Source organism: Barbus barbus (assembly GCF_936440315.1).
Source record: "Barbus barbus genome assembly, chromosome: 41".
Lineage (NCBI taxonomy): Eukaryota > Metazoa > Chordata > Actinopteri > Cypriniformes > Cyprinidae > Barbus > Barbus barbus.
Genome location: NC_136719.1, coordinates 1,324,177 through 1,345,456, shown reverse-complemented (window position 1 = coordinate 1,345,456; position 21,280 = coordinate 1,324,177). Strand labels below are relative to the sequence as shown.

The 21,280-nt window shown below is 44.0% G+C and overlaps 1 protein-coding gene across 3 annotated transcripts in view; it reads left to right on the top strand.

Moving 5' to 3' along the window:
* Positions 1 to 21,280, top strand: part of LOC306860969 (IQ motif and SEC7 domain-containing protein 1-like) — a 38,330-nt gene that overhangs the window by 9,783 nt on the left and 7,267 nt on the right. For all 3 annotated transcript variants that reach the window (XM_079402993.1, XM_079402995.1, XM_079402994.1), the window contains exons 2-11: positions 5,120 to 5,405; positions 7,539 to 8,587; positions 13,147 to 13,308; positions 14,596 to 14,718; positions 14,928 to 15,094; positions 15,257 to 15,396; positions 16,331 to 16,360; positions 17,291 to 17,416; positions 17,548 to 17,647; positions 20,639 to 20,800. In XM_079402993.1, coding sequence (XP_079259119.1) covers positions 5,120 to 5,405; positions 7,539 to 8,587; positions 13,147 to 13,308; positions 14,596 to 14,718; positions 14,928 to 15,094; positions 15,257 to 15,396; positions 16,331 to 16,360; positions 17,291 to 17,416; positions 17,548 to 17,647; positions 20,639 to 20,800 — 2,345 coding nt within the window. The remainder of the gene's footprint in view (positions 1 to 5,119; positions 5,406 to 7,538; positions 8,588 to 13,146; positions 13,309 to 14,595; positions 14,719 to 14,927; positions 15,095 to 15,256; positions 15,397 to 16,330; positions 16,361 to 17,290; positions 17,417 to 17,547; positions 17,648 to 20,638; positions 20,801 to 21,280) is intronic.

Sequence of the window (21,280 nt, the reverse complement as noted above, 5' to 3'; positions counted from 1 at the left end):
TCCCGGAGGTGCATGAGGAGCTGATCTACAACTTGGAGGAATCGCCCGCGTCTCCCGTCCAAAGCCTGTAAGGTGACGGCTGCTCTTGCGGCCAAAGCTTATAGTGCTGCAGGCCAGGCAGCCTCTGCCCTGCATGCCATGGCTATCCTGTAGGTACACCAAGCCAAGGCACTCAAACAAATGCACGAGGGTAGTTCCGACCTGGGGGTTGATGCAGGAGCTGCGCAACTGACTGTGACTGGCGACTGACTTCGCTCTACGAGCGACGAAAGTCACAGCGCGGTCCCTCGGGAAGGCGATGTCTACCATGGTGGTCCAAGAGCGCCATCTCTGGCTCAACCTGGCGGAGATGAAGGATGTCGACAAAGCACGCTTTCTTGACGCTCCCATCTCCCCGGTTGGGCTGTTCGGCGACACCGTCGAAGGATTTGCTCAGCAGTTCTCGGCGGTGCAGAGACAGACAGAGGCGATCGAGCACATCCTGCCCCGGCGCGAGGCACCTGCAACAGCTGCCCCCGGGCCCAGGCCTCAGTCTGCTCGTCGCCGTGGGCGCCCCCCTGCGTCCTCTAGAGCTGCTCCGCCCCGTACCGAATCAACACCTGGGCCGGCGCGTCGAGCCTCTCGCAGGAGGGCGGCACCCCCCGCGTCCCAGCCGGGCCCCAAGTCGTCCAGGAGATCGATGAAGCGGCCCTGACGCGGGCAACCTGGAGATGTTGGAATTTGCTCTTTCTCAGGAGACGGCGAGGACAGCGCCGCTCCTTCCCCTGGAGGAGGGCCGGGTGGAGAATCTTGTGTTCCCTTTTGTTTCTGTTCCGCCGTTGGCCCAAGGGCCAGCGGTACCCACAATTTCCCAGAAAGAGCAATTTCCTTTTCCTCCAGGTTATCGGGTTCGCGGGTTTACAGTGCGCGACGCGCTGCCTCTTCACTCTCGCCCGCGACCCATCTTGCCAGCGGCCAGGAGAGTGCGGTTCGGGGACGCAGTGCCTCCCCACGCACCTCTAGCCAGTCCCCTTTGGGACCCAGGGAGTTCGGTAAGGATGCTTCAAAACGCGCTGCCTTCTGTATCATCCAGCCATACTCCTCTGCGCTGCACCACCACAGGTACGTCGATTGTGCCGTTGGAGCCCCTTGCACGACGTCTGGAAGCGTGGCTTGCGCTGCCCAGCCCGCCTCGGTGGCTCACGCGTACAATTCGACTCGGCTATGCGATTCAGTTCGCCAGGCGACCTCCCAAGTTCAGCCGCTCGGATTGCTTCATGTGAGACCACTTCAGCACTGGTTGCACTCCCGAGTCCCGAGGTGGGCATGGCGCCGCGGTTCACTTCGGGTGAGTATCACACGCGAGTGTCGCTGCTCCTTCAGCCCCTGGACGGACCTTGCTTTTCTACAGGCCGGGGTGCCCTTAGAACAAGTGTCCCGGCATGTTGTTGTCACAACAGATGCCTCCAGCACGGGCTGGGGCGCTACATGCAATGGGCAGGCAGCCTCGGGGCTCTGGACAGGGCCTCGACTGCTTTGGCATATCAATTGCCTGGAGCTGTTGGCAGTGCATCTGGCCTTGTGGCAGTTTCGGCCACTGCTGCTAGGCAAGCATGTGTTGGTCCGTACGGACAACACTGCGGCTGTGTCGTACATCAACCGGCTGGGAGGTGTATGATCACGCCGCATGTCACAGCTCGCCCGCCATCTCCTCCTCTGGAGTCACACGCAGCTCAGGTCGCTGCGCGCTGTCCACATTCCGGGGGAGCTCAATCGTGCGGCCGATGCGCTCTCACGACAGCTCACTTTTCCCGGAGAGTGGCGACTCCATCCCGAGACGATCCGGCTGATCTGGAGTCGATTCGGGGAAGCTCAGGTAGACCTGTTTGCTTCCCGCGAGTCCTCCCACTGCCAGCTATATTTCTCCCTGACCGAGGGGCCCCTCGGCACGGACGCACTGGCACACAGCTGGCCTTGGGCTTTACGCAAGTATGCATTTCCCCCAGTGAGCCTGCTCGCACAGACACTGTGCAAGGTCAGGGAGGACGAGGAGCAGGTCCTGTTGGTCGCGCCGTATTGGCCCACCCGGACCTGGTTTCCGGAACTCATTTTCCTCGCGACAGCCCCTCCCTGGCATATCCCTCTGAGGAAGGAACTCCTTTCTCAGGGGCTCGGCACCATATGGCACCCGCATCCAGATCTGTGGAACCTCCATGTGTGGCTCCTGGACGGGACGCGGCAGACTTAACTGGTCTACCACAGGCCGTGTTGCTTCAGAGCAAGCCTATGCTCTGAAGTGGAGTCTGTTCGCGAACTGGTGTTCTTCTCGTCGGGAAGACCCCCGAAGGTGGAGTAGTGCTTTCTTTCCTGCAAGAAAGGTTGGAGCGTAGGCTGTCACCCTCCACCTTGAAGGTGTATGTGGCTGCTATCGCGGCCCATCACGATGCAGTGGACGGCCAGTCTGTGGGGAAGCATGATCTCATCGTGAGGTTCCTGAGGGGTGCCAAGAGGTTGAATCCGCCTAGGTCACCCCTGATGCCCTCCTGGGACCTCTCTATCGTCCTGGCGGGACTTCAGAGGGGTCCCTTTGAGCCGCTGGACTCAGTCGAGCTGAAATTCCTGTCGGCTAAGACAGCGCTCCTGACCGCGCTCACTTCCATCAAGAGGGTCGGGGACCTCCAAGCATTTTCGGTGAGCGAAGAGTGCCTTGTGTTCGGGCCGGACTACTCTCACGTTGTCCTGAGACCCCGGCCTGGATACGTGCCCAAGGTTCCCACCACGCCCTTCCGTGATCAGGTGGTGAACCTGCAAGCACTGCCTTCGGAGGAGGCAGATCCAGCCTTGGCGTTGCTGTGTCCCGTAAGAGCATTGCGCATATACGTGGACCGCACCCGGAGCTTCATAAGCTCTGAGCAGCTCTTTGTCTGCCACGGAGGTCAGCAGAAAGGGAAGGCTGTCTCCAAGCAGAGGTTGGCCCACTGGATAGTGGATGCCATCGCCTTGGCGTACCAATCCCAAGGCGAGCCGTGCCCCCTTGAGGTGAGGGCTCACTCCACACGGAGTGTTGCCTCCTCCTATGCTCTTTGGCAGACATCTGTAGAGCTGCGGGCTGGGTGACACCGAACACCTTCGCGAGATTTTACAGTCTCCGCGTGGAGCCAGTCTCTTCCCGTGTGTTGGGTAACAGGTAAGTGGCGGGAAGAGTTGGCCGGTGTCACGCTTGCTGCGCCATTCCCCCTCACCCGGGGATACGAGCGCCTGTTTTCCTCCTCCAGTTCAGTTCCCCGGACGGCGAACCCTGGTGGAGACCTCCAGCACCCCCGGCAATCAGACTGGGCGGAGCAGTCTGACGCCAGGCCCAGTACTGGTGCTAGCTCGCTCGGGTCTCCGGTCAGCCCCTGTACTCGGCTAGGTGTCCGTATGGCCTGATTCCCTTCGGGTAATCCCACACGTGTATTCGTCCACGGTGCGGTTTCCCTCACGGTAAACCCGTGTCTTCCCTTTGGCAGAGCTCTGTCAGGCCCTGCTGGCAGCCCTCCTCCCTACTCCAAGGTAGGATCTGCCCCAGGGTCCAGTCGTATGTAGTACTGCCCCAGGCCTGGGTCAGTCCATATCAGTGTCTCCACATGTTACCTCCCATCGGGCAGGATGTGGCCTCCGTAGCGCCCTTCTCCGGAAGGCTCGCTTCCCCGTCGTTACTGCCAAGCTGTAACAACAAATAGGAAAGACTTGAAGCGGTCTTTCATAGAAGGTCGAAATCCCTTCCGATTTCTTGGGGAAAGGAACAGCGGCTTGGCTCCAGCAGCAATGTACTCAGTGGTCCCTGCGGGCACCAAGGTTAGCGAATTTGCGCTGGGGCGATGGGAAGGTTGCGACCTTCGCATGGCATTTGTCTGTCACACACTAGCTTGTCAACATCTGCATGCACAAGGTCGTGACGGGGTTCAGGTTGTGGCGCTTTCCATATGACCCCTATGTCGTCACGACATAACTCGTAGTGACCGACAGATAGGGAACGTCTCGGTTACGTACGTAACCCTCGTTCCCTGATGGAGGGAACGGAGACGTTATGTCCCCATGCCACAATCTTGAACCATTGCTGGTTGCCGAGGACTCGTTCTTGGCTCCTCAGCGGGTAAAACCTGATGAGTGGATGCACCTGTCGCCCTTTTATACCCGTATGTACGGGGAGTGGCTCAGGTATGCAAAATCCACTAGCCAATTTCATTGGCGTTTTCTCTTTAGTCAGAGATGGTTGGGGCTTCCAAGTAAATCCCCTATGTCATCACGACATAACGTCTCCGTTCCCTCCATCAGGGAACGAGGGTTACGTACGTAACCGAGACGTTTACTTAAGTCTCACCTGACTGCCAAAATATACTGACAGCGACACTTGGAATAGTTGGAAGTGTTGAATATGAACACAACCAAATGTGATATTTCATAGCATGCCAATGCTTTTAACCCTCTGGGGCGTATACGCGTTTTGTGGCAGATTTTCCTGATAAGGCAGAAATGAGCTTGAATTACTCTGCCATTTTTGATCGTTCAGATAAGAGCAATACACCATTCGAATCTGCAAGGGGTCTACTTTTATTTGTATACACTCATAATAACAACTAAACTTTGACACTTCATTTCCAGCGATATCGTCGACCTGATTGCAAAGACACTATTTAAACTGAACTGAGCTGGATGATGACATCACTGAATTCAATAATGAAATGCCTTTAACTGAAAATCTTTTTTTTAATCTTTTCATTTTACATTATTGACACACTATTTTCCTTTTTTGATATTGTGTAGTTGCTTTGACACAATTTACATTGTTAAAAGCTCTATATAAATAAAGGTGACTTGACTTGACTTGGCTTGACAGGAGGGGTCATGCAGAAACCCTAGATGCTTAATAATAACTATGAGTGTGTACTTGCCCATTTAAAACAATCTAGATGGATTTGTCAACATTAGAAAGGCTAAGAAAAATGTTTGTGAATAATCACAGCAGAACGTTTGCGTTAGAATCTTTTTTGCACATGCAATGTATGTGAAATTGCTCGTGAATATGACCCATTGTACCATGTAAGTGTTGTAAATGTGTATTTTTACATTCATTAATTTGCTTTCTTGTCTTGTCTAGTGTGGAGGGGAATGTTCAAAACAGTGAGCCCGGCCCTTCCTTGGACACCAGCATAGGATATGGCCATGGCCAAGGCCCTGTCACACACAGTTCTTCCTTGAGTCCGGACCAGTTTGAAAGCCCAGTGTACGGCCACAGCGTCCAGCCAGGCCAACAGCGCCCGCAGCGGCCCAAACTACAGCACTCTCAGTCCATCCTCCGCAAGCAGGCCGAGGAGGAGGCCATCAAGCGCTCGCACTCCCTCTCTGAGAGCTATGAGCTCTCCACAGACCTGCAGGACAAGAAGGTACAGTTTCCTGGCAAATTCACATTGAATCAGAGCTTTGAATGAACCTATGCTGCATTTTGTAGTTTGCACAATCATGATTATCAACAACGTTGTGTGTGTGTATCAAAAATTGGATAACACTTTATTCTGAAACACACATAATGTTGTTAATAATCAGAAACTCTACTAATAAGTGACTTTGCACCTACATGGCAACTAGCAGTCATTACAATATTAGTACATTGTAAAACTTATTGTGAATTTAATGGTAAGAACCTATTAATTGGTTAATGGTAAATTCCCCTACTGTATATGGTGAAAACCTGCAATGCACATTTCATGTAATTTTACGGTAAAATACAGATTTTGGAAGTTAAAAAGAACATACAATTTACAGTGAAAAAACATTAATTAACATTCCCAGAATTCCCTGCGTTACATTTCACATTTGCTGTTTTTTGTTGTTGAAATAACTGGGTCCCACTTTATGTGGCCCTAATAACTGTATACTTACATAGTAACTAGATGTTTACGTAGTATGTAACCATAGTATAAGTACATATTGGTACATAGTATCTACAGCTGTAATGTTTGTGTAACTACACGTATGTGAATGCTATGTGTAAGTACATATGTGTAACGACATTGGTAACAACACTTTTGGTAATGAAAGTACAAATGTGTAACATGACTAGCAGCACTTTTTGGTAAAGAAAGTTGGCTTTACATATAAAGTAGGCTTTACATATAAATTGTGGTTGGTGTTGAAAATGTTATACTTTATATTAAGTGCACAATTCCTGAGGAGTTACCATGTAAGCACACTAATATTACAGTGGTGCACCAACTCAAGATCCAACTCCTCCCACTTTACATATTCCTAAACCTACCCCTCTCCACCCCCTGGATAAAATTGTTCCAATTACTCTTATACATATTGTTGTTACAAAATGTAGTTATATAATTCCTGTAACATGACTACTTAGTGAAGTGAAAAAAAGTCCTGTTACACATTTGTACTTACACATACCATTCTGAGGGTTGTTACATGTGTGTAGTTACAGAAATATTAGAGCTGTAGATACTATATACTAATGTGTACTTAGACTGTGGTTACTTGCTACATACACATCTAGTTACTATGCAAGTACACAGGTATTAGGGCTACAATATAAAGTGGGACATTTATTGTATTATTTTAGTATTGTGTGTGTTACCATGATGGTGTTTAGTGTTTGTGTGAATGCCACTGTGCACCTTCTATATATGTTAATATTTTCCTTCTCAGTTTGTGGAAAAACTGTTTGTGATAAGCTTTGGTTTATCATGTGACTTTCTCATCACCTCATGCTTTTGGTGGTGATCAGTGTATTACAAAAGTACTAAACAGATTTCAGTACTTTAATAAGTTGCTATATAAACAGTAATATCAGTTAATGAAATATGACCTAAAGGTTTCACTTTATTTTGATGGTCCCTTTAACACATTCTATTGACTATAAGTAATGTTGCAACTACATTTCTATGATCTCTCATTAGTGTTAGTAGTGTATTAGTTGACTGGTAGCGTAAGGGTTAGAATAAGTTGATGCGTTCTTGCAAAGTTACTTAGAGTCAGTAGAATATCTGTTGGGAGACCAACACAATAAGGAGTTAGTATATATGAAGCAGACAGTCTACTAATACTCTAATGAGAGTTTGTTGACATGTAGTTGCAACATTACCTAGTATCAACAGAATGTTCAAAAGGGACCATCAAAATAAAGTGTTACCAACCTAAAATGTTGCTACTGACGGTAAAATTAAAAAACCTCAGCTGCCACGATTTTTTTATTTATCATGAATTTTACTTTTTTTTTACAGTGTAAACTGTCTGCGTAATATCTGCTAACACTTTATTTTGATGGGTTCACAACATACAACACACTGACTATCAGACACTTTGCAAGTATATGTCAACTGATTCTACTAACCCTAAACCTAACCTAACAGTCTAATCTGAGAGTTAGTAGACATGTATAAAGCAGACTATTGAAATAAAGTAGAACCAATAATTGTTTAATGCTAAACACTATTGTGTTGTGCCTTCTAATTAGCCCTAACTGGTTTGTTATGATATTGTCTTAATCATATGTTTCTTGTTTTTCTAAGGTGGAAATGCTTGAGCGGAAATACGGAGGCCGTTTCATAACCCGCCATGCAGCGCGCACCATCCAGACAGCTTTCCGCCAATACCAGATGAACAAGAACTTTGAGCGCCTCAGGAGCTCGATGTCGGAGAACCGCATGACCCGCAGGATCCTTCTGTCCAACATGAGGATGCAGTTCTCCTTCGAGGGGCCTGAGAAAGCCCACGGCTCTGTTTTGGAGGGGAGGCAGATGTCTCTCCTGGACGATGTCAGCCAAGTAGGAGGCATGGTGCAGGCCGCAGAGATGGTCCCTGTCATTTTGGAGGCCCCAGAAACTCAAAACGACTTGACAGACACAATCACAGAGCTAGAGGACACTTTCTCCAGGCAAGTGAAGTCACTGGCGCAGTCAATCGACGATGCACTGAACTGTCGTAGTCTGCACAAAGAGGAGACGCAGCCCGAGCAAGCAGTTTGTCAGGAGAGCAAGCATCAGGAGGATGAGATCTGCGACGTGACGCTCTTCATCGATGAAGAGGAGCTCTCTCCACTGGTCCAGCCGTCCACGTATGCCAGGAATGAGAAGCTGGACACGGACACTCATTCCTTCGAGCGCCAGGGGCCAGACTTACCCCTGCTGACCGTTGAGCCTCCCAGTGACAGCGCAGCAGATACAAGCCACCGCTCCGAGCAAGGTTTGGTCGAGCCGCTAAACATTCACCAGCGCACCGCAGCCGGACCCCGTCCCAAACCAGGGCTACCTCCAAGAGTCTCCTCGCTCTCTGGAGACGAGGAGCCGCTTCGACACCGGCAGCTGGAGAGCCACCTGGCCACCAACGGCAAGCGCCAGAGCAAGTCCGAGTCAGACTTCTCAGACGGAGACAATGACAGCATCAACAGCAATTCAAACTCCATTGATACCATAAACTCAGAATTGTCATCCAGAGACGAACAGAGTCTCAGCAAGCAGACGTACCACAAAGACACTCGCAACAGCTGGGACTCTCCGGCCTTCAGCAGCGATATCATGCGCAAGAGGCAATACCGCATCGGCCTCAACCTCTTCAATAAGTATGTATTTCAATTATCAAAATTGAATAAATAAGCTTTCTATTGATGTATGGTTTGTTATGATAGGACAATATTTGGTATGAGATATTTGAAAAACTATTTGAAAATCTGGGGGAGCAAAAAAATCTAAATATTGAGAAAATCTCCTTTAAAGTTGTCCAAATGAAGTTCGTAGCAATGCATATTAATAAACAAAAATTACGTTTTGATATGTTTACAGTAGGAAATTTACAAAATATCTTCATGGAACATGATCTTTACTTAATATCCTAATGATTTTTGGCATAAAAAAAAACGGATCATTTTGACCTATACAATGTATTGTTGGCTATTGCTACAAATATACTGTGCTACTTATGACTGCTTTTGTGCTCCAGGGATATTGGCTGTTTATTAGTACTTAAAAAGCACATATTAATGCCTTGTTCTGCATGATCATATTATGGTTTGAATGGTTTCTCCTCTCTGCCTTGTAAACGACTCCTAATTAATGTCATTAACATGTAAAAGATCACCAGTTGTCTATATTCTTTCATTTAGAACAGTGAGCTGCAAAAACAGCTTACATTTCCAAAAACCTGCAGTAATCGAACAAGAAAAAGTGTGATCATCTGCTCAGACCCTGATGTGACGCTAAGCACTTTTCCACGTCAAAGACCGTTTTTACAAATGCACACACACTGTTGCCCCAGATTTCTGAAATATCAAAGCATTTTTATATAACTATAATATGTCACAGCACAAGGTGTAACAGAAAGTGAAAATCTGTATTTACCACAAAAAAAAGGCATTTTAGACAAAACTAAACAGTGAAAGCATGATATTTGAATGTCACTAAAAGCTAATTTAGTTTTAATCTATATAAACCAATAAAATTTAATGGCAATCATAATTGTCAGAAAAACAATATGAAATAAAAACAAATATTTAAAAATAAATTAAATTAAATTAAAAAAATAATCTGTTCTATATTTAAGATTTTGCAGTCACATTTATCAAATAACTCAAATATTAAGTTCACTATCCTGTTAAAGCTGCAGTCCGTAACTTTTTTTGGTTAAAAATGATCCGAAATCAATATTTGAGCAAGTACTTAACCAGCCAGTGTTCAAAACTATCACCTTACTTTAGTCCGATTCACAACGGTTAGCTTATAATAATGTTTTCTAATTTGAGTGGTACAGGTAGGTTTCCGCGGGAGATTCGAGCATGGCTCTGTGTCATTACGTCACGTCTGTAAACATAAAGAATGAGTCCCGGCTAGTAGGCTATATCGCATGTAAGGATCCTGCAGGTGGAGTATCATTTATAGCCTTATCTCACAGCAGCTAGAATAATTAAATGTATCATTTTGATGGCAGATTGTAATCCAGAAAAGATTGTGTTTATGAAACACGTGAATGAAATTAAATTATACTACAGTTTTAAATGTGCTTCTGATTACAGATAGCCTGGGATGACACAAATTTTTGTATTTTAAATAGAACCAGTTTGAAGGAAGATTAATTTGGAGTAAAATAATTTCTTAATATGAAATTTGAATGGTATGACAATTAGATTAGACTGTACAGAAATTTAAATCTACACTCTTATACTATACTCATAGTCACGCAATGCTGATGCTGTTAACATTAGTAATTTGAGAACAAAGTATAACAATGATAATACTTTGCACAGTTAGATGTGATATGAGCTAACTGATCTTTAGATTTAATCACCGTTGGTAGAGTGATTTATTGTAATGCTTTTTTCCTCAGTTGGTCAGAACAAACATGGCAGTCTTGTAACTTACTTGTTCAGATGACAATATACGGTGAAAATTCTGATTTGGGTCATATATTCCAAGACATAGGCCAGAATCTGTGATTGCGAAGCACAGAAAACATCCACACTGACAGTGACTGACAGCTACATATTCACCTCAAAACATTAGATGCATCTGCTCTGGAGCCGTGCCGGGACACCGGATCACAACCCCGCGCACAGAAGATAATTCCGCAAGAAACTGCAATTCCAGGTTTTTAAACATAGAGGGCGACAAAGAGGTAAAAGTTACGTACTGCAGCTTTAATTACTTTAGTAGACAGTCAAGGAAACACAAATGCCACTGCACAAAAAAAGTGACAGATAACAATGGAAAATTAAGTAATCATTATTATTATTTAGAACCTTCATTTATTTTTTTGTAACATATAATTTTGCGTACTCTTTAATTACCAGACACATAAGAACATTTTTGCCAAAGTAAATATAAATTATGAGGATTTCATGTATTCCACACTGGAGAGAGAGTACATCAAATGAATCAAAACTGTGTGTATGTCAGGGAACTGTTGTGTGTCTGTCATGTGTTCCTGCCCCTTGTGCCCATATTTGGTTTGTTTCCTGTCCTTGTCATATGTAATCATCAGTTAATTCTTGTCTAGCCGTGTTCGTCTCATTAGCGTGTGTATTTAAGTTCCTGCCTGTTGAGTTTCGTGCTGTCTGGTCTACTCGTTAACCCCGGTGTGTGATGTCCTTGTCTGCCTTGCCTTGTCCTGCCATGTCCTGTCCTGATCTTCAGTAAAGACTATTATTTGAGTTTATATCCTCGTCTGCGTGTTCCTGGTTCCTCCCTCGTGTGTGCACCGTGACAGAAGACCAGACCAAAACAGTAAGCGGCGCCCCTTCACCTCGTTTTGTTTTCCGTTTTTTAAAAGTCTTTTTGTTAGTTCCTGTTTTGTTTGTCCCTCGTGGTATGGAAGTCGCCACTCGTCCTTCTGCCCTAGCCCGCGTCAAGTCGGCGTGGGAGTTCGGCAGGATTACCGCGAGTGCCGCGAGTCCACTGGCCGCGAGCCCTCCAGTCTGACGATCGCGGGAGAAGTTCGCCGTTGCCCGCGGCTATCCCAACCTCGCCGCTCACACCGAGCCCGCCGTTCGCGGGAGTTCACGCCGCCGTCCGCGGCACACCGAGCCCGCCGTTCGCGGGAGTTCACGCCGCCACCTGCGGTTCACCCAAGTCCGCCGTCCGTGGGGAAAGCCAACCCACCGTCGGCGGCTTCACCGTGCCCGCCGTTCGCGGGAGATCAACGCTGCCGTCCGCGGGGAAAGCCAACCCGCCGTCGGCGGCTCCCCCTGTTCACGCCGCCGTCCGCGGGGAAAGCCAACCCGCCGTCGGCGGCTCCCCCTGTGCACGCCGCCGGTCCGCCTCTGACTCAATGCCCGCCGGTCCGCCTCTGACTCAATGCCCGCCGGTCCGCCGCTGACTCAAGCCCACCGGATTGCCGCTGACTCAAGCCCACCGGATTGCCGCTGACTCAAGCCTGCCGGTCGCCGATACCCTCTCCGTGGATCAAGTCCACATGTCACGGCCAGGAGAGCCGTGTTTGTGTTTGTTGTGCCCACAGGAACATTTTAAACTTACCTTGTCATGCCATGTCTTGTCTTGTCCATGGAGACTCGTCTGGGGCAGGCGGCTCCTTGAATTGTGGCCATGGAGGCCAGTCGCAGCCGCTTGCCCCCCCTGTCGCAGAAGTGGAGGAGGTTGCTGAGGGACCCTGTGAGGGCCCCTGACTCCTCGTCAAGCCCAGAGGAAGACTCAGCTTCCTAGCCAGCCCAGGAGGGCTTCTGGTTCCTGTGGGATGTCCTGTCGTGTTTGTCTGACCCTGGAGGGTTTCTGTCGTGTCTTGTCGTGTTTTGTCTGTCTAGCCCCGGAGGGCTCCTGATACCCCCTGGATTCCCCATGGAAATTTTGGGGGGGGTAGTAGAGCTCTGGGTGGAGTGGGTGGGCCGAAGAAGGATGCCATGGCCACAGTTACCACCTGCCATGGCCTCCTGAGCCCCCTGCTCCGCCATGGGTCCTGTCTGTCTGCTCCGCTCTGGAGGTCCCCGTCCTGTGGTCCGTGTCTTTCCTGAGAGGCCTCCAGAGCGCCCACCCCCCCTCCCCGATGGAACTGTTAAGGCTCGGGACGAGCCTTTCGGGAGGGGGGAGTTATGTCAGGGAACTGTTGTGTGTCTGTCATGTGTTCCTGCCCCTTGTGCCCATATTTGGTTTGTTTCCTGTCCTTGTCATATGTAATCATCAGTTAATTCTTGTCTAGCCGTGTTCGTCTCATTAGCGTGTGTATTTAAGTTCCTGCCTGTTGAGTTTCGTGCTGTCTGGTCTACTCGTTAACCCCGGTGTGTGATGTCCTTGTCTGCCTTGCCTTGTCCTGCCATGTCCTGTCCTGATCTTCAGTAAAGACTATTATTTGAGTTTATATCCTCGTCTGCGTGTTCCTGGTTCCTCCCTCGTGTGTGCACCGTGACAGTGTATGTGCTGTTTAGCTATTTGGGATTTTCAGTGGGACTGTCTTTGCTTAGCTGTAGAATAATCATAACTCTTTTCAGTTGTAGAAATATTATTCTTCCTATACTTCAATATTATTCTTCCTATACCTTTTCAATTTATTTATTTTTTTCAAATAATGTTTTGGATTGCATTTATGTTTTAACTTGCATGTCCTATTCCGACTATGACGAGTGTGATTTTAAGTGTTCGGTAGAATGAGACGTTAACCTCACCTGCTGATCTATTTCAGAAAGCCAGAGAAGGGCATCCAGTACCTGACGGAGAGGGGCTTTGTTCCTGACACGCCCGTGGGTGTGGCCCACTTCCTGCTGCAGAGGAAAGGCTTGAGTAGACAAATGATTGGAGAATTTCTTGGGAACAGACAGAAACAGTTCAACAGGGATGTTTTAGAGTAAGTATTTGCATTTTGTTTTTTTATTTATTGACATGATATCAGTTTTCATAGTTTATAATCACCACGTTCTACTAATAAAATAGACAGGTACAAATTACAGACATAAATCCCATGTTTTGTAGAAAAAAAATTAGATATGTTAGAAAAGCTAGCTAAAATAAAATGAACCTAGCATACAGTAGCTAGTTTTAAACACATGTCTAATTCAAACAAAGTGACATAATTTGAACCCTTCTGGAAAGACAAGTTAAATATTACACAATCAGTATCTCTGACTGTGTGTTTGTCAAGATCAACTATTCATCCCTGTAACTAAAGTGAAATTTGTAACCTAGCTACTTGCAACCATTTTGCTCCCAATTAGGCTATTAATGTTTTTCCACTGATAATGATTTAAAGGGGTCATCGGATGCAAAATTCACTTTTACATGGTGTTTGAACTAAAATGTGTGCTGGTAGTGTGTGTACGCATCCACTTTATAATGATAAAAATCCACCCAGTGTTTTTTAAAAATCTCAATAAATCTAAACCCCTTTCTCAAATCAAGCCGTTCTCAGATTCTTGGCGGTGTGACGTCACACTGACAGGCTCCTCCCACGATTGTTGATTGACACTGGTGTTTATCCTTAGACCCGCCCTGAGTGAGCTGTCATCAGTCCGCCATTGTTTCGATGCCAGAGTGGTTGTAGACAAGAATGACTCCTAATCGATTGAGGTGTTTTGTTGTTAGATGTAATAATGAACATAGCAGTCGTCATTTACTCCCGACATCTGAGCCACTGAAGACGCAGTGGATTACAATTGTTTCTGAAGGGAATGCGTCCCCGATCTACCTATATGTGTTTATGTTCGCGCGAATCAATCGTGATCCAGCCTCATCTACAGAATAAGTGACTATAAGGGGTTCACATCGCCTTTCCTAATAATGTGCTAGTTAGCAAGTTTCACGATGAAGTTTTCACTCAGAAGAGAGGGGTGGGGTCAGCAGAGCTCATTTGCATTTAAAGGAACATGCAACAAAACGGCTTGCTGTAAACAGAGCTGTCTTTGGCAGGGTAAAAAGGGTGTTGTTTTACACTACCACTGAGAAATTTTAACCAAAGTATGTTATAGACTTTTCATTAAGACCCTAAAGAATCATATCAACTTGTGGAAAACGGGCATCCGATGACCCCTTTAAAAACAGAACAAAACACTTTTTCTGTTCCTTGTTTGTGCAAACTGGCAACTGTGGCATGTAGCAAGCACGTGTTGACGTTTGAGTGCATGTGTGTCTCTTGCAGCTGTGTGGTGGATGAGCTGGATTTCTCAGTGATGGAGCTGGATGAAGCTTTGCGGAAATTCCAGGCTCAGATCCGGGTTCAGGGCGAGGCACAGAAGGTGGAGCGCCTGATCGAGGCTTTCAGGTGTGTGATCAAGCAACATACATCTACATACAGTACATACATCTGAATTTAAATCATTATGAAGTGTTATAACTTAGAAATGCCAAATATACAAGGTAAAAGATAAACAAGCAGCACTAATTCTAAAAAGATCATGTTCATTGCTTCGTATTGTAATGTTTTACATGATTGATCAGAGTGACAGTGACCTGTGGTGTGTGTTTGTTTAGCCAGCGCTACTGCATCTGTAACGCTGATGTGGTGCGTCAGTTCAGAAACCCTGACACCATCTTCATCTTGGCTTTCGCCATCATCCTCCTCAACACAGACATGTACAGCCCCAACGTCAAGCTGGAACGCAAGATGAAACTTGAGGACTTCGTCAAGAATCTACGAGGTTTTGATTGAAACACACTGTTGTTTTCATATTAATAAATGAGCTGACATTCACATCCATGGCCGCAGCTCAACTGAACACTGGATAGACAGGAAAACACAACAGATACAGCTGTAATGCAATATTCCTGCTGTAATGCCAGTCTTGTGTTTGTGTTGGAAGGGGTTGATGATGGTGAGGACATCCCTCGGGAAATGCTGGTTGGGATTTACGAGCGGATCCAGAAGAAGGAGCTCAAAACCAATGAGGACCACGTGTCTCAGGTGCAGAAGGTGGAGAAACTCATTGTGGGCAAGAAGCAAGTAGGTTCATCAAAATACTGCTTTATGAAACTTTACTAAATTTGCTAAAATATGCAGACTTTTATTTTTAATCCCCAGTCAGTGAACTTCGTCTTAAACACTCTCTGTGTAATTAATGAAGATAATGAGAGTCTGTCAGTTGTAGTATAAGTCATTCTTCAACAATTCAGATATGACAATTTTGAATTTAGTAAAGAGAATTGCATTAGTACACACACACACACACACACACACACACACACACACACCGTAACACTTTACTTTAAGGTGTCCATAATACAGAGTAATTATCTAGTTAAGTACTTAGTAGTAGCCGTTGTACTTACATGAAATAAAATATACTTACCATGTAACTAAGTTATGGAACAGCCTGTACTTACAGTTAGTAACAGGAAGCTACTGTTACACATATGTAACAGGCCGAGTCTGTTACACTGCTACTTATGTAACCAAAAGATTGTTACATATGTGTTGCAGACTTTATACAACGTAATTATAAATGTAAGTACACAGACATAAGCTACTTAAAATAAAGTGTAACAAGATTGCACTTAAGTGTACTTCATGTGTATCTGTACTGTCCACCTTATCCAGCTGCACCTTAGTTTGATTTAACCCACCAGTACACAGCTTCAATACATGTAATTCATTTCTAATTAAAATAAAGTGTATCAAATTGTACTTGTGTACTAGTCTGATACATATGTGTAACAGTAGCTGCCTATTACAGCTACATAATTACAAACTGTAAGTACAGGCTGTTCCATAACTTAGTTACATGATAAGTACATTTTGTTTCATGTAAAGTACAATGGCTACTACTAAGTACTTAATTAGGTAATTACTATGTATTATGACACCTTAAAATAAAGTGTTACCACACACACACACACACACGCATATATATATCTTGACTTTTCGTCTTGCATTACAGATGGGATCACTTCACCATGGCCTTGGATGTGTAAGTATTTTTTATGATGTATAAATACAGCAGCTGTCCATCTCTGTGACAAATCATTATTTCTTTCCACACTTCACTACTACAGTCACTTTCCTTCTGTCATTTTCTTTCTAAATGTCATAACTGAACCTCAAATCAATAACTGGATATTTTGCACTGGATGTAAAACATTTTATTTTTCCTTTCAAAACTCTACATAATTTAAATATTGATACAGTATGTATATATTTGGTAACAGAACCAAAATGTAATCTCACATTCACAAAAAGTCTTCCAAGAGTTAAAAGCTGAGGGAAATGCTTCACAATTCATGTAAATGAATTTGACTTAGTGTACTTACAGTACTTAAAGGGATAGTTCATCCAAAAATTTAAATTAATATACTCACTCTTATATTGTTATAAAAGTTGTTACAAAAGAAGATATTTAGAACAATGTTGCTTGTAGCCATTCACTTCCATTGCATTTTTTTCCCCATACTATAGAAGTCAATGGCTACCGTGTAACTGTTTGGTTGCCTACATTCTTCAAAATAACTTCTTTTGAGTTCAGCAGAAGAAAGAAACTCATACAGGTTTGGACCAACTTGAGGGAAAGTAAATGATGACAGAATCATTTCATGTTTTGGGTGAACTATCCCTTTAGCCATATTTTGAATGCAAATTTGCCCTCATAAGCGAGCTAAATCTGACAAAACTTCCTCGTTTTGGGGAAATTCTCATTGGTGAAAGCAATAATAAAAAGGTAAATAAAGGGTTAGGGTGTGTTAGGTTATAGTTTTATAGCTAGCTCTATATAAAAACAATAGAAGAGAAAAAATATCATAGCTCAGTATAAAAACAGGCGTCAGTTGGTGGACAGTCGGTCCCCACCTGATAGAGAAAAACATGTGTGTGTGTGTGTGTGTGTGTGTGTGTGTGTGTGTTACAGGTGCTGTCTCAGGCTCATCGCAGGCTGGTGTGCTACTGCAGACTGTTCGAGGTCCCAGATCCAAACAGACTGCAAAAACTGGGGCAGCACCAGCGGGAGATCTTCCTGTTTAATGACCTGGTGGTGGTGAGAGATCACAAAGACACACATGAGCATGCTACATCATCTACTAAAGCTAAATACTTTCATTAATGGACAAATATCAGCATGTGTTGATGCGGCCCTTGATCACTGTGATTTCTGCAACTTTGCGACAGGTTACCAAGATCTTCCAGAAGAAGAAAAACTCAGTGACGTATAGCTTCAGGCAGTCTTTCTCTCTGTACGGGATGCAAGTGATGCTCTTTGAGAACCAGTGTAAGAAATATGAACACAATCAATATTGCTGAATGGAAGGCTAGAAGTGCCATTAAAATAATAAGTAGTGCTGTCAAACGATTAATCGCATCCAAAATATTTTTTTTTAACATAATATACTGTATGTGTGTACAGTGTATATGTATATTTATTATGTATATGTAAATACACACACATACATGCATATTAAAGAAAAATATGTTATGTTTATATATAAAATATATTTATATGTAATATAAACTATATGAATATAAATATATACATGCAAATATTTTCAAAATATATATTGTATTTGTGTTTTTGTATATACATAATAAATATACACAGTACACATACATATATTATGTAAACAAAAAACTTTAATTTTGGATGTGATTAATCAATAATAATTTTTATTTATACAACAACTGTAATGTACATTAACAAATGATTTCTCAGGTAGACAATAACCAGACATACTTAAAGTTGTGGGATGCTGAAAATGATACATTTATGTAGTTTAACTCAGTGATGTATTGACATTTTTGTTTTTGACTTATACAACATTTTTGGTAACACTTTAGTTTAGGGACCGATTCTCACTATAAACTAGTTGCTTATTAGCATGCCTGTTATTAACATATTGGCTGTTTATAAAACACATATTCTGCATGACCATATTCTACATCCCTTATCCTACCCAATACAGTGGGGCAAATAAGTATTTGATACACTGCCGATTTTTCAAGTTTTCCCACTTACAAAGAATGGAGAGATCTGTAATTTTCATCTTAGGTACACCTCAGCTGTGAGAGACAGAATATAAAAAAAAATCCAGAAAATCACATTGTATAATTTTTTAATAATTAATTTCCATTTTATTGCATGAAATAAGTATTTGATACAATAGAAATATAGAACTTAATATTTGGTACAGAAACCTTTGTTTACAATTACAGAGGTCAGACGTTTCCTGTAGTTCTTGACCAGGTTTGCACACACTGCAGCAGGGATTTTGGCCCACTCCTCCATACAGGTCTACTCCAGATCTTTCAGGTTTTGGGGATGTCGCTGGGCAACACGGAGTCTCAGCTCCCTCCATAGATTTTCTATTGGGTTAAGGTCTGGAGACTGGCTAGGCCACTCCAGGACCTTGAAATGCTTCTTATGGAGCCACTCCTTAGTTGCCCTTGCTGTGTGTTTGGGGTCATTGTCATGCTGGAAGACCCAGCCACGACCCATCTTCAATGCTCTTACTGAGGGAAGGAGGTTGTTGCCCAAAATCTCACGATACATGGCCCCATCCATCCTCCCCTCAATACGGTGCAGTTCTCCTGTCCCCTTTGCAGAAAAGCACCCCCAAAGCATAATGTTTCCACACCCATGCTTCACGGTTGGAATAGTGTTCTTGGGATTGTACTCCTCCTCCTTCCACCAAACACGGCGAGTGGAGTTTATACCAAAAAGTTCTATTTTGGTCTCATCTGACCACATGACCTTCTCCCATGCCTCTGGATCATCCAGATGGTCTTTGGCAAACTTCAGATGGGCCTAGACATGTGCTGGCTTGAGCAGCGCTGCAGGATTTTAATCCATGACGGTGTAGTTTGTTACTAATGGTAACCGTTGAGACTGTGGTCCCAGCTCTCTTCAGGTCATTGGCCAGGTCCTCCCGTGTAGTTCTCGGCTGATCCCTCACCTTTCTCAGGATCATTGATACTTCACGAGGCGAGATCTTGCATGGAGCCCCAGTCCGTGGGAGATTGACAGTCAACTTGAATTTCTTCCATTTTCTAATAATTATGCCAACAGTTGTTGCCTTCTCACCAAGCTGTTTGCCTATTGTCCTGTAGCCCATCCCAGCCTTGTGCAGGTCTACAATTTTGTCCCTAGTGTCCTTAGACAGCTCTTTGGTCTTGCCCATAGTGGAGAGGTTGGAGTCTGATTGATTGAGTGTGTGAACAGGTGTCTTTTATACAGGTAACGAGTTCAAACAGGTGCAATTAATACAGGTAACGAGTGGAGGATAGGAGGGCTTCTTAAAGACAAACTAACAGGTCTGTGAGAGCCAGAATTCTTGCTGGTTGTTAGGTGATCAAATACTTATTTCATGCAATAAAATGGAAGTTAATTATTTAAAAATCATACAATGTGATTTTCTGGATTTTTTTTATATTCTGTCTCTCACAGCTGAGGTGTATCTACGATGAAAATTATAGATCTCTCCATTCTTTGTAAGTAGGAAAACTTGAAAAATTGGCAGTGTATTAAATACTTATTTGCCCCACTGTACCTAAACTTAACAACTAACAATTAATGAGCAGCAAATAAGCAGTTTATTGAGGCAAAAGTCGTAGTTAATTGTTTGCTAATAGCGAGAATTGGACCTTTAAATAAAGTGTCCAAATATGGCATTCCTTCGTTTTATGGCACTCTTAGTCCTGAGTAATGCTAAAGGCCACTGCACACTGCACTGACAGACACAGACCAATGCAGACAATCACCAGATTACAGTACATCACTTCTCTGATGTTCCACGACCCAACAAGAGCTGATCCAGCATGCTCAATCATCGAAAAATGTGATCCAACAGACACAGACGGGGTAAAACAAGTCAAGTCACCTTTATTTATATAGAGCTTTTTACAATGTAAATTCTGTCAAAGCAACTGCACAATATCAAAAAAGGAAAATAGTGTGTCAATAATGTAAAATGAAAAAAAAAGATTTTCAGTGAAAGGCATTTCATTATTGAATTCAGTGATGTCATCATCCAGCTCAGTTCAGTTTAAATAGTGTCTTTGCAATCAGGTCGACGATATCGCTGGAAATTAAGCGATTTTGTCAGGTTTTGTCTGATCAGATAAAACCTGACGAAGTGTCTGATGCCATCTGTCGGCGTTTATCAGTGCGGTGTGAATTAGCTTAAAGAATCCAAATAAATATATTATTTATTTATTTTCCTTCATATACATTTTTATGGAGTAAAATTATGTTTTATTATTTTCTCAGTCTATCCAAATGGTATCCGGCTGACTTCAACCATTCCTGGTGCAGACTTCAAAGTCCTGATCAATTTCAATGCTCCCAACCCTCAGGACCGTAAGAGATTCACCAGCGACCTGCGAGAGTCCATCGCTGAGGTCCAGGAAATGGAAAAGTACCGGATAGAGTGTAAACAGACCTTTATTCTTCCTCATCCTCAGAGCAGGTTTTGTGAGCTGCCCATGTTAATGTCGTTTTCAGTTCAGAGTTACAGTTGTTAGGAATAAAGAGCAAAAATCAGAAATCCCATGTCATTTCACAACCATGGTGTCATTAGGATTTGACTGTCTCTGTTTACATATTACTGTATATTCAGCTTTACAGGAATGCTGTACTCATTTCATATGCGACAAGGTCATCCAATCATATTATAATGGTAATTTACATTTTTGATTGTAAGGGTCAGACTCATTCCCAAATCAGAATCCCAATGTGGCTCAAATCAGATTTTTTTGGATGACTTTGGAAAAGTAAAAAAAATTAATCTGACATTTTCAGTTCCGATCTGGGCCACCTTCTAATGTGAAAATAAATCATTTTTTTTGCATTGCGACTGCTACATGAACGTCAGATCAGAATTCACATCATTTTTACATCTAACTCAACATT